The following is a 13,253-nucleotide window of genomic DNA, read 5'->3' on the forward strand; positions in this document are numbered from 1 at the left end:
ATGCCACACTGAATTTGCAGATTGATTTCTGTGGATCAGCCATCCCCATTGTGTACCTCTGTTGTGACTTGCCCTACTTAAAAGTTTGCTGCCTCCTCCAATTGTGATGTTACATTTATGGATAAATGCTCTTCTGTGCAGCCTTCTGCAGGCAATGCTGTACCACATGCAATTAACTCTCTAAAGTCCCAACTGTGAAAACAGTGAAAGAAAACACTAATGCACTCTGTTGCTTTAGTAAGCTCTAATGAGTCATGCCAGGAAAAAGAAAAGATTTTACACAAGTTATTTAGTATGCTGCTATTTAAATGTACCAGCAGTAGGCTTGTATAAATTTAAAAACCTACATCAAACAGCTAAAAAATAGGTATCAAATGGAAAGTTAAATACCTTGAACGCAAATGTGAAAGAAAACTTCCAAGAGACTTTTGTACCATCGTCTCTACAAAGCCCCCACGACCTGTAGTGGAAATCTGTAACATCCTTCTACACGTGCAGTAAGGCATGTGCTCGTGCACAAGTGTTTGCTTTGAAAGGAGTACTGAAAAAATACACGGCAGACAAAATGACCAGACTGTGCAGCTGAGTTTATAGCATCTCCACAGTCATACATCCATAAAAATTAGGGAAAGTTCACATCAGTAACTGCTTCTAGCATCTATTAAGGAAAATCATTCTTGCTTTCTTGTGATACCCTACAGGATGTGTGGCTGTCCTTCCCAGACTCACTTTGCTAAATGATAAGGATGTTGACGTGTGTACGTGCGTATTGTTTTGTTTTTACTTTGTTTTTGCAGTCTGGACAGCTACGGGGTCCTTCAGGTTGTGCTCCCACGGTAGTTTCCCACATAACCATTGCAGCATGCAGTAGCCAAGGATTTCAAGGTCACCTCGTCTGGACGGGGCTAAAACAGAATTTGGGGGGAGGGGGAGGGAGAAAAAAAAAGATGAAGGAGGAAAAAGATAAAGAATAAGAACCTCTTCTTAGGAAATAGAAAAGACTTTGACCGAAGTACTGTAGATGAAATATGAAAAAGCCAAATGGGCAAAGTGTTTTGTTTGTTCAGCTGCATTAGACCTAAAACACCCAGGCTTTTGGCCACAGTCCACAGACAGGCAGTGACTTGTTACTGTTGAAGTAAGGGTCACTTTCCTCACCTCCTCCAACTTCATCCTTCCTCAGTCTGGCCTGTCACATGGACTTGATCCCCATGGCCTCTGACATGATCCAGACAGCCCATAACCGAGTACCAACACTTTCTCAAAGAGCCAAGCAGTAAAACAAAGAAATAAATGTCTGCTGCTAAATTGCTAACACATGTTGCAGGAAGTCCATGGGGTCCACATTGGTCATGCAGGGACCCTGTGAGCGCAGACTAAACACTGATGGCCTTTCCTGTTCTACTACAGAGCTATTGGTGCTCGGAAGATATGACAAAACTGCCATCTAGTGTACATTTGCACGCCCAAGTTGTCTGCAAGTACCATGAACGGTTTGTGGAGAGGAGAGCCACGGCTCAGGCTAACATACACTTGCTGCTTATCAAGTCCTGTGTAAATTTCCCACTGTTTCCACAAAGGAAAATTATTTCAGGAAGAATTTACTCTCATCCTGCACAACCCAAATGGATATACTAACTACAGAATGTAAATACAGTAGATATAATTCAGTCCAAAACTAAACCCGTCCCCAGGTATCTCCCATGCAGAAAAACAGGTAAGTGAAGGTAATCAATAGATTGACTTTTCTAGGGGGAAATTGCAGTACTAACCCATTTGCTGTTGCTTATTGCTAGGCAAAGAAAACTAAGTTCAAGAAAACTAAACAAGCAGGAATTGTTGCAATATGTATTTGTGCACATTTACAGCCTATAGTTTGCCAAGACAAGACAACGTGGAACCTGCAAAACCAGGAACTGTTAATCAAGATTAAAGACAGATGTAGAATTTCAATTTATGCTTTTCCAAAATGAGTTTGAACTTAGCAGGAATGAAAGATTTCAGATTTGTTTGATGCATCTTGTCTGGAGTACAGAGTGGTAGTTGAGCACGGTGCTGCTAATCCTGTTGTAAACAGATGTCATATTTTATGGGCCTTCATTAAATTCCAGAAAGTCACTCAGCAAACTTATCTTTTAATTTAAAAAGTCATCTGCTAAAAGCTACGATGCCAACACATCATAACCGTTTCTTGTTACCGTGCTCACATTATTGTAAAAGCAGAAGATAACTTCTTATGTGTTCTCTATCTTAACTGCTATTAGACTACGGGGTTATTAAAGGCTCTTCAATCTAACACAACACTACGCTGTCCCTCGGGGGTCGTTTATTTTCTACACTAAATTCAACAGTGTCCTAATGCAAGACTTGGCTCTCGTATTAAAATAAAAACACAATCTCTACCACTTGCTGTTCTGTAGTGATTTCTTCTGCCATAAATCTCCTGTTAACCGTGGAACAATTCCATTCATACACATGTGTTCACAACTCCTTTTTCCATTATGGCAATTCCAGATTAGAACCATATAAACCAGCGCTCCCATTGCAGCTCCTCTAGTCTTCACACAACGCTTCTCTGGCCCCTGCTCGTGTAAGACAGGTGATGTAAAGTGGCCTTTAGTGAAAAAAAACTGTCAAAATTACAGCAGGACACTTTTCTGCACATTTGGAGCTAATTGATACCAATCTGTAAATAATGCTAAGTCAGTGAGATTTCAGGAGCTAACCTAAGATGAGTGGTCTTCTGACAAAACGCTCCCTGCCGAACGTAGCTTGCTGTGCTCAGTTACCTGCTGCTCGCATTTGGATCCTTCAGCCTTTCCAGGACTGGCACTACAGTAAAGCTACCACAGACAGGAGATGGGTGCAGGGAAGACCTTAATGCATTCCTAAAGCCACAGTAGCCAGCTGGAAAGGAGAAAAGGCCCACGTAACTGAGCCGTACATCACTAAAAGGGGAAATGTTCTACAGGGAGATGGTAAATTCCCACATCACTTTATCTCCCAGGTCACTGCAATGTTACTGCTAAAAGACTTCTACACGTGTTTTTCATAGATCCACGTGAAAATGTCAACATGTGATTACTTGACTGGTCCAGCTTGTTCTTTCTCTCTGCTCCCTTTCAGCTCAGCACCAGAGATGCTAACTTCCTCAAATTTGACATCATTTTGACCCTAGTAAAAAACATATTCAAATAACTAATCTTAAATGAGTTAATATGATCTACGATCAATGAATAATTAGATTTTCACCCAAATAAAGCACTAAAAAATAAATATCAACTATAAGCTTACTTGAAAAATGAATTTGCTATAGAATGGGGATTAAACAAATTCTTGACAAACATCAACTCAGAAGTCAATCTGGCTTCATTTTAAATGTGATTGCCAGGCAGAAACACAACAATTCTGCTTGATAAGTTGTCACTGTTATAAATGTATGTATTCAAAGCAATACTTACATTGAATTCTTTTATTTTTCTGTAGACTACAAATTCATAGTTCTTTCTCCTTTCTGAATAGATATTTGATTTCTTTTTCTTCTAGTAACCAGGATTTTTTCTTCTTATTATTTTAGTCTCATATTAAATGCTATCTAATGAGAATGTGTTGGCAGTATTTTATTTCACTGTATTTTTATAGTTTAGCTTTTTTATTTGAAGATTTAAGGCCCGATTCTGTCCTCACTTCTGCCAAATAAATCAGGGCTAACTCCACTGAAGTTAGTGAATTAACAGCCATGTCAGTGAAATCAGAGTCAGGCCACGAGAAGTTTTATATGCACTACAAACATATACTCAACTTGCAGCCATAGGGTTGAACAATAACTCAGAATAAAGTAACTGAAGCAATTCACCCTGAGAAGGAAATATACCATGCATCTTTGTATACTGGATTTGGCAGCCATTTGAGCCCTAATATAAATTCAGATATCTATTTCAAAATAGAACATAAATGATACCACACTGAGCTCTCGATGCTACACTACTTCTGAGAAACTCATCTTCAAACCACGTAAAAATGGGAGTTTTCCTCTATGGCCCTCATTCAGCTAACTTTCTCAGGCCTTTTGTAAGAATCCGGGAGGCTAATGAGCAATAAATGAAATGTTTTTCTATTATTTTTAATTAGCACTGTTGCATTACAATTTTGCCACTAGCTTTTCTTTAAATTGGAAGCTTTTCATAAAAAAGATCGTTTTAGCTGCTCATCTTGTGTCTACACGAACTGGAACTCCCCATTCTCATTGGCATTACAGCACACAAATTCATATTAAATCACAAACAAATATAACTTACACCACAGCCATTAATCCAAAAGCCCATAAAGAAAAGGAGTGTTAACATGACTACGGAGAAATATTATTATGGTAGAAATGTATCATTACTATATTTTAATAAATGAAATAAAAGTGGCTTTTTTTTTTTTAAAGTTGAGTGAAAAATCGAATGGATGGCTACAGGAAAAGGTTAGGTAAATACAGCTAAGCAAAAAAGCTAAATGAATTGCAATGCTTGCAGGCCATCTACACAGAGTTACCCTGCCTTGGGCAGGAAGCTGCCAGCAGGGGCTGGGGCAGTCTCTGTTTCCCACATGCAAGGTAATGCACAGTTAACTTGGCACTCTGCAGAACCAGTCGCTGATAATAACCACAAAGAAAAATAAATCCAGTGCAAACGCTGTGTTGGAATACACCTCTTCCAGATAACTCAACCTGGCCAACAGCAATAAGCAACTCAACCTATGCCAGCTCTGGTCTCCAAACTCGAATCCCAACTATGCAGTTGTAGGGCTGAGAGGCATGGAACACAGGTGCACAGGGACTCCCAGCACTCAGCTCACTACAGCTGGGTGAAGTGGCAACATCAGCCCCAGTGCTGAGGGTTCACATCCTCCCAGAGGCTGCCTCCACGGCAACCTCTGCACAGCAGCCACGTCACTCACCTCAAGAGCCACAAAAGCAGCGACACTACTGCTCTGTCCTGCCACGCCTGAGTGCAATGAGAGCTAGCAGGGCCTGATATTCCCAAACTGTGATCCTCGTAGACAGGCAGAGAATGAAAACCAGGATTGGTGAGATGGGATGTGCTGAAGTGTCCTGATTTGGTGGGGGGAGATTTAAGCAAGGGGAAGGTGGGGAGACTGGATTGGAAATGTGTCTGCAGCAGAAGAGGGAGTGGAAGATAAAGCTAGGAAGTTCACAGTGAGATCTGAGTGGGAGATAAAATGGTGGTGGCAAGAGATACAGGCACCGGGTTGGAAGTGAAAGGTCCTGGATTGCAGCAAGCAGAACACATGGAAACAAGAAGTTTTACTCCTCTGTAAAAATAAATTAAAAAACCACATAGACAAAGGGCTGACAAGCAGCTGTGAGGGTCACTAGCTGTTTAAATTCCTGGTGTAAAGCATGAGAAACCAAAATTAAAGAAAACTGCTAATTCTCAGCCACACTCATCAGCTGTGCTGGAAAATGGTGATGCTCAACATCTTCTTTTTGCCACCTTCTGACTGTTCTGGCAGGACAGAATAAGCTTACAGAGGTGGTTTTAAGAACCTATTCAATCTTCCTTCTTTTCCTTCTAAAGCCTGACTCTGCCTGTGCTTCCCGTGACCTTCTGCTCCCTCTTCTACTGTGGACACGTTTCCAATCCAATATTCAGAAACTAAAACATCACTTTATTTATTTCACACTGCAAAGTTCCACCCATTTTTTATCAGTTATATTTTCTTTTCATTTTTAGATTTACAGTCTGTCCTGCACACAGTCTTTGGGAGGCACGCACCAAAGTGCAGCAAATCAATAATTCATGTGACCGACAAAAAATGCAGTCCCTCTGACTCCTTACTATACATGGACAGATGCCAAATAAACCTCTTGATCCAAAGCCATTTAGAGCTGAAGTTCTCTAGAAGCCATGCCGGCTCAGAAAGAATTTTTTTTCCAGGCACAGGTGTTTATATTCCTGCACATCCCTCCTCACAAAATGAGCCCTGCAGATATTCAAGTCAACCTTGCATGTAACAGAAAAGGAAAAATGGACAAGCACCAAGCTATGTTTTTAATATCAAACAGCAACAGCTCTGTCAGATCCACAGGGAAAACAAGAACAAGAACCGCAGAGCTGTCTCTACAATCAGCCCAAAGTGCCCTGTACAAACACTGTATACGAACATCAGGATGGACTGTGAGGAGCCAGGCTGCAGTAACCCAGCGGGAAGGGTAAAAAGATCTGGCTAAAATGTGGCATCAAGGGGAGCCACAGCTGTCTTCCCCCAGCACAGGACTAACAAAGCAGCCCTTACTGAGGCAAACTCCATCAGATGCTCTGCTTAGCCTTATGCCTGTCGTAAGTCACCACTGCTGTCTTCCAGATGCAGCTATCAGCCCTGGTAGTCACTCTGCTCGATGTGAGATGGCAAAACCACTAACCTACCGTGCAACATTTGTTAAAAGGGAGAGTTACCTCGAAGCCTATGGCAAAAAACACATGCTGGAGGGAATTCAGCATAGATGGTTCATAGTCTTACGCTCATCAACGACAGCAAATTAAAACTGGTCTTATGCACTCAATGCACAGGACTGGAGTATTTAAAAAAAACTCAATATGTTAAGCGCAGTATATCTCCAGAGAAATTAGGTATTGACTGCATGCCTCAGTGAGTAGAAAATCTACAAAAATCCATAAGAGGCATTGATCCAAATATTACATTTTAACACTATATAACAATTTTTTTAAATGTATATTGGGTACAGATAAAATTCTCTTTAATTATCAACCAACAATGTAATACAGTTTATATAGAATGGTCATTAAAAATGAATACAATGCATACTCAAGTGCTATGCTAAAATTAACAGTGCAGTTGTGCAATATGGAATTTGCATCACAGTAAAAAGGAGGTTCATTAACAAACCCAGTAGAACAGTGCCACGTTCAGCACTGCTTATTGGCCACACACCATCTGCAAAGAGATCCAGACACCAACTGCAGAGAACTGGTCTTGTGGGTAGGATTCTGTGGCAAAAAGTCCCAAGAGTGGCCCTGGTTTGACTGAGGATGAACTCCAGGTATGGGAAAAACACAGCTGCAGTTGTGGTGAATACCTGCAAACATCCAACAAGTTCAGAAACCTCAGAGAGCACGGGAGAGTCACTCTGCAGGGCCAGAATCACAGAATTGTAGGGACTGGAGCTAGTCCAACCCCCTGCCAAAGTAGGCTCCCTAGACTAGGTTGCTCAGGTAGGCATCCACACAATGGATAGTGAACGTGTGAACTGTGTAATTCTTGCAAAAACTAAAACCAGCATGAAGAGCCAAGAAACAAGCAGGGCAGCTCCTCCCTGCCATTCCCAGCTCACAAGAATTCCCCTCGTCTTCCAGCACAAAGCCACTAACAGGACACGCTGGCACACACTAAGTCAGCTTGCTTGAAGATGCAGTTCACATCTGCTCCTAGAATGGCACATCCAACTCAACCCTTACCAGAGGCTACTGGACAAACATGGACTAATTGTGCTGCTCAAAAGCGAAACTTTCTGGATCTTGATGGACTGCATAACTTCTACAAGTGATGAGCTCCAAAACAAGCCTGGGGAATAAATAGGCATGCAGCTGGGTTAATCTCTCAATTCAGCTAGGGAAACACCAGTTTTGATTTAAATTAGTAGGAAGTGGGTGCATTTGATTGACTTTATGCAAGGAGGTTATCAGCTTCAAGCATTGCCAAGAGGCACTTTTGAAAGCAACAAATTCATAATTTTGTTTTAAGTTTCAGCATGCATCTCAAATCAGTGCATATATTCAGGTAGCTACTTTATGAATAAAACCAGAGCAAGTCAAAATGTTCTCATTTGCGTACCTCAGTACAGCAACTGGTACTTATTTAGAGGGTTTAAGGTTTGAAATACATTTATCAGAAAATGCCCTCTGGAAAGGATCTCATTTATATAAAATAACATTTTTAAAAATGAACTACATTCTGAGAGCATTCAGGTAAAACATATTCCATCCTGAAAATTTGGGTAAGACCAGAACTAAGGCTGCCTATGCAGCTGTAATTTGGCAACAGTACTGCAGCCTTTAAGCACTTTTCGGAAGAGCACCCCCTCTCACTTGGTACTTGAGACTGTGCTTGAGAGACTCCATCATGTCAGGAATAAAGGAGATGGCTGAGAAAAGCCCTTTGCAAAGCTGTTGGAGGCCTTTAGCTTCTCAAAAGATCTCTGCAAATCTGAAGCTCACAACAAGACATGAGATGAGCGAAACCAGTCATTGTATTTTGCCATCTGGATCTGTGGAATCTTTGGCAGAAGTCACTGCAGACACATATTTTCCCTGGGATGCTGAGAGACCTGCTGCATACAAGAAACTGGTAACTTGACCTTAATGGATTCAGGCTGTTACAAAGTCAGAGCTGAGACATTCGGTACGAACAGTTTGGATTCTTTGCAACACACCAGATATCATGTTCTGCAGGCTTTTCTGGCGGAAGCAACTGAAAAAATTGCAGACTTTCTGTTCACAGCTATTACGAACTATAAATTTTTCAAGTGTAAGATAGGGGAAACACCTCTTCAATCCACCTTTCTGAATATTTTGTTCTCTAGAGTCTGCCAGCTTTCTCCAGTTCCAGCGTGGCTTTAGCTACTTGAGAAAGCAATCTAACCCACAAGCTTGCTAAATACAAAAACTTACGGTTGAATACGGACATGCTTTGCCACACATTTCCATTAAAATTTCCTTTTCCTTTCAAATAAAGGCAATTACTGATCTTCTAATCAAGCAATCAACAACAGATACCGCTTTACCAGACCAGGTAGCTGCTATAACTACTCAACTGCTGAGCCCCACATATTCACAGTGCTCGCATAAAATACAAGTACACAGACAAACCTCTCAGTATCAGGAACGCAAGTCAGAGTCAAACCTCCAGAAAATGCACGGGGCAGGTTAGAAGAGGCTGAAACAGATGTCCTCTTCATCACCAAATATTTTTTAGAAGGTGAAATTGTGCAATTCTTTTAGCGGCAAATACTTGACAGTCTTATTTCATTTTTCCTAATGACCAGAGTTAAATGATTGCAGGCTTTAACAGTGCCGGCAAATTATCAAGACCTTCTACATTACATGGTCAATGGCCCTTTTAATAGAAAAAGCAATAATACACAGTTGTTTGTGCCAACTAAAACTCGTTAGAAAGTATTAGTTTAAGGTAACACTCCAGCAGCTATTAACGAGCACAAATTTCAACAGTTATCACTTGTGACGTTATGATTCTAGCAAAACTGACAACAGAAAACCATTCCTATTGTTTTAGAAGATCTTGGGGGTGCAAAGGGGGAGCAAAGGAAGAAAAGTTTAACAAAAACACTGTTTTGTAGCAAGAGTCAAAGTTTTTCAATAATCACCATTTTTTCACTAGCATAACATTAGAATTGACTTTTTGTCTTGCTGACATAGCAACTAAGAAAGTTGTGTTGCATTGACCATATTGATTGTGAACAATGCAGCCATCACAGGGACTCTGCACCATATATTTTCAATATTGACCTCCCATTCCCTTTTCCATGGCTCTATGGGTCTGCTATTGGATTTGGACTGCGGTGTAATAAACAGCTAAGGTTTAATTAATGGTAAATGAATACAAGACATAGGTTATGACTTTAACTAATTAGGGAATTGTTGAATTAAGTCTGCCTTGGAATGCAAGGCAGTACAATCAATATCCAATAAAAGGACTATGTATGTAATTTACCTGCAAATGTGTTTCCAATACCATCAAAGTGAGTTTAAATAAGTAAGATATATGAAAGGCTACTGGAAAAAGATTTCAAAAAGTTAACACTTTATGGCTTCAGAAAAGGTTTTTCTCCTTGCAGAAGGAGAAATATCTTGAAATACCCTCTTACAACACAGATGGTGACACTCAGACACAGCTCTCCCTAAAGGACAGCGCAAACTTGAAACATTTTTCCTTGACAATGTAACATTAGCAAACACTGCCTCTGTCTCTACAGAGTACAGCAATACAAACCAGCACTCCCAGCACGAACTAATTAAGCTTAATGGCGAGCTTTTCTTAGGGCATCTCAGTCCCCCTTCCTGTACCACGCATGCAGCAGCCTTTCAGTTGAAATTGTGCTGCCCCTCCCCACCAGCACTGAAGAAGTGCTTGCAGGTACAAGAAGAGGTCATCACACAAGGGTCCGATCAACCCCAAGCAATCCCCACGACTACTTGTATTGTGTACATCGGCTCTCACAGCCTGATTACTCATTCTGTAATCACTTCTCTGAAATACAAAAAAGAAACCTACCTACTCCCTTGTGGGCATCTATGCTGGTAAACTCTATTGTCCCATTATGGCCCTTCCTAGGATTTTCCTGATACTGTTTGTGGTTCCCATTGGGACAATATCTGTAGGAAAGTCCATAATCTGCAAGATAAACCTGGAAGACATGAACAGACAAATGAATAATGCTTTTGTCCTTTGAAAGTATAACCTTTATAATTAAGTCTTAAGAAACTGATAGATTAAGGACAGCCTTAGATCTAAATTTTATTAAACCAAATGGTGCCTCAGGATAAAATATGTACAACTGGGGGCTATAACAGCTGCCCTCCCCACTTAAATCCTTCTACTACTACAGTCTTTATCTTATACCAGAGTCGAGCAGAATTTCAGTCTTTTTATCTCGCTCCCAAGCTCTCTCCTCTCCAGGTGGGCATCTAGACACCATAAACTGCAATATGTCTTTCACACATCCTCATGTTGCTTGTGGGACCCCTTCCTCCCCTTACTTACCACACTCCCCTGTTCAAACTCTCCATCAGCTGAGACTGCACAGCTTCATCAGGTGCCATGTGGCAGCAGCTCCCCCAGCACACTGAACTCCAGTGCTAGCAGGGGCCACGGCCAATGGAGTGCAGGGCATTCACCTCACCATAGGCTCATCCTCTTGGATGCCACTGCCAGCAACTCAGTGCTGGCAATGGCATCCAAGAGGATTTAATACAGAATGCATACAATAAAACAAAGCAAAACAAAACAGTATCCCCCACAATCCAGAAAGCAAACTTCGTAAACCATTCCTGAGCTCAAACTAATGTTTAATAAGACACAGAGATAAATTTCACTCTAAGTTACTCTGAAGTAAATCCATGGAGTTAAATCAGTGCTCCTGTGCTGCCTGTCCAGACGACCCCCAACACATCACCTGGTACCCATTTCTCTCTAAGCATAGTGCAGGGGGTACTGCATCCATGTCAGTTCTGCCACTTACACTGAGGACAAGTTCACTCCGTGAAGTTCAGATTAACTCTTTCTACCCTCCAACAACGGAGGATTTAATACATGTGGTCAATTACCACAGCGTAGCAAAAAGCACCTGGACCTTAATCACAATGCATCCACCCCATAATATCCCAAAGGTTATTTTCTCACTTTGTCATTTGCACATGCTCACCTGGCACTTTCGTCCCTCCCACTGACCAGCTGTCACATTGAGAACTGCTTTTATTTATTTTTTTTTAAATAAATATCTAAGGACAGTCCTTTCACAAAAAATAAAATAGAATAAAGCTACAGGTTGCTATTATACTGCCAGTGGAACAAACCTGTGGTGCTGAAGTTGAATCATCTAACAGCATTTTTGCTAAATTATATTACAAAGAAAACCTTTTTCTTACTCTAACCTTAGTTTTGTTTCCTCTTCAGCTAAAAAAAAATAGTTTACCATATAACAGTCTAAAATAAACTCCTCCAGAACTCTCTTTTAATTTAATTATATCACTTCTGGTAGAGGAAAAACAAACAAACAAAAAACCCTCAAGAAAACTTAGTGCATCATTTTGCAGCGCATGCTGTTGAATTACTGATTCCTGTTTGTGCTCCAGGCAGCTTCAAATCCTGGGATGGCTGGTCTCTTGGTTTTAGTGTTTCTGCTGCAGGATCTGTGCTTATTTGGAGCGTGTGAGCTGGGATGCAGCACTCGCTTCCTGCAGGGTGATGGCTTTTAAGATTACCGATGATGTTTTTCACCTGACAGACCATACAAACTGTGATACAAGATTAAAGACTGTAGGCACGTTCAGAAAATCTGGGACGAGGCATAAACTTTGTTGGGTTCACTGATTTGATTTTCTCCTACGTTCATTCTCCAGCGTATTCCTGATGCTCTGTACCTGGTATCTAATTGAGCTCACAGTCCATATGAGAGAACTAATTCAAAGTTTTGTAATACCAAGTTTTGAGAGTCTTCTGCACCCTTGGTGGGCTGGGAAGGAAAGCAGGCTAGAAGATATACGCTTCCCCAGATAAGTGGTAGGTTTTGGATTTGGCTTGATTACAGACTGCCTATACAGCTGGATCAGGTACACTAAGATGAAATCCAAAGGGGACTTGAACCTTTAAAAAAATCAGACTATATCTTACATTCAAATCAGATTTTAGCCATTATAGGAAAACAATCAAGGACAAGCATCTCCAACAGCTCTTTGCTTCTAATTGAGCTGGGACTGATGGACAACATGCTAGATCTTTTCAAGATGGCAGCCCAGCCTTGGACTTTCAGATATCTTAACAGCAGGACATCTATAAGGGTAGCCACCAATCCTTACCAGTCAAATTTGAACTCTGTAAAGAAGTTACTGCCTCTCATCCATAATAACTACATATTCTTTGATCTAGTTTTAAGTATTGCTTGCAACATTTTAAGTTGCTTAAAATACCATCAGTATTACTATCAGTAAAGCAATTTTAAAGTTACAGCAGAAAAAACCCCAACAAGCTAGGAGTAGCTTTAGGTTATCCTATCTTGACTGAAGGAGGCAACACACAGACACCAGAAGCAATGACTTCTTAAGGCCATTCACATGCAATGTTTGTGAGCACACCACTTTGTTCCAAAGTTGGCCACGTCTGTCACTGCTCAGCCCATTTCTTCTGGCCAAGCCATTTACCACTTCTACAACCTCTTGTACAGCTCTCACACCACATCTTTTCCATAATCACAGAGCTGATGGCAGCTTCTCAACAGAAAGCCTTTTGGCCACCTGCAAAATGAGTCCCCTTAGCTTGTACAAAACCAGCAAGGCACTGCTACAACCTTGTCACAACTATTATTAGAACGTCTACATTATTTTAAGTTACCATTAATTCCATTTCATCAATTCTCATTATAGCCCCTTCATCATTAAAAAGATATATAGTTCTTTATAGCTGCTTTTCACTTTTTGATAATGTACCACAGC

At 40.8% G+C, this 13,253-nt stretch overlaps 1 protein-coding gene across 6 annotated transcripts in view; it reads right to left on the bottom strand.

Moving 5' to 3' along the window:
• VRK2 (VRK serine/threonine kinase 2) overlaps positions 1 to 13,253 on the bottom strand; it is a 44,570-nt gene that overhangs the window by 12,216 nt on the left and 19,101 nt on the right. For 5 of the 6 annotated variants that reach the window (XM_010706356.3, XM_019612495.2, XM_019612496.2 and 2 more), the window contains 2 exons: positions 10,318 to 10,450; positions 785 to 905 (listed from right to left, as the gene is read on the bottom strand). In XM_010706356.3, the coding sequence (XP_010704658.1) occupies positions 785 to 905; positions 10,318 to 10,450 (254 nt within the window). The remainder of the gene's footprint in view (positions 1 to 784; positions 906 to 10,317; positions 10,451 to 13,253) is intronic. The other variant, XM_019612497.2, reaches the window with a different exon arrangement.

Source organism: Meleagris gallopavo, chromosome 2, assembly GCF_000146605.3.
Source record: "Meleagris gallopavo isolate NT-WF06-2002-E0010 breed Aviagen turkey brand Nicholas breeding stock chromosome 2, Turkey_5.1, whole genome shotgun sequence".
Lineage (NCBI taxonomy): Eukaryota > Metazoa > Chordata > Aves > Galliformes > Phasianidae > Meleagris > Meleagris gallopavo.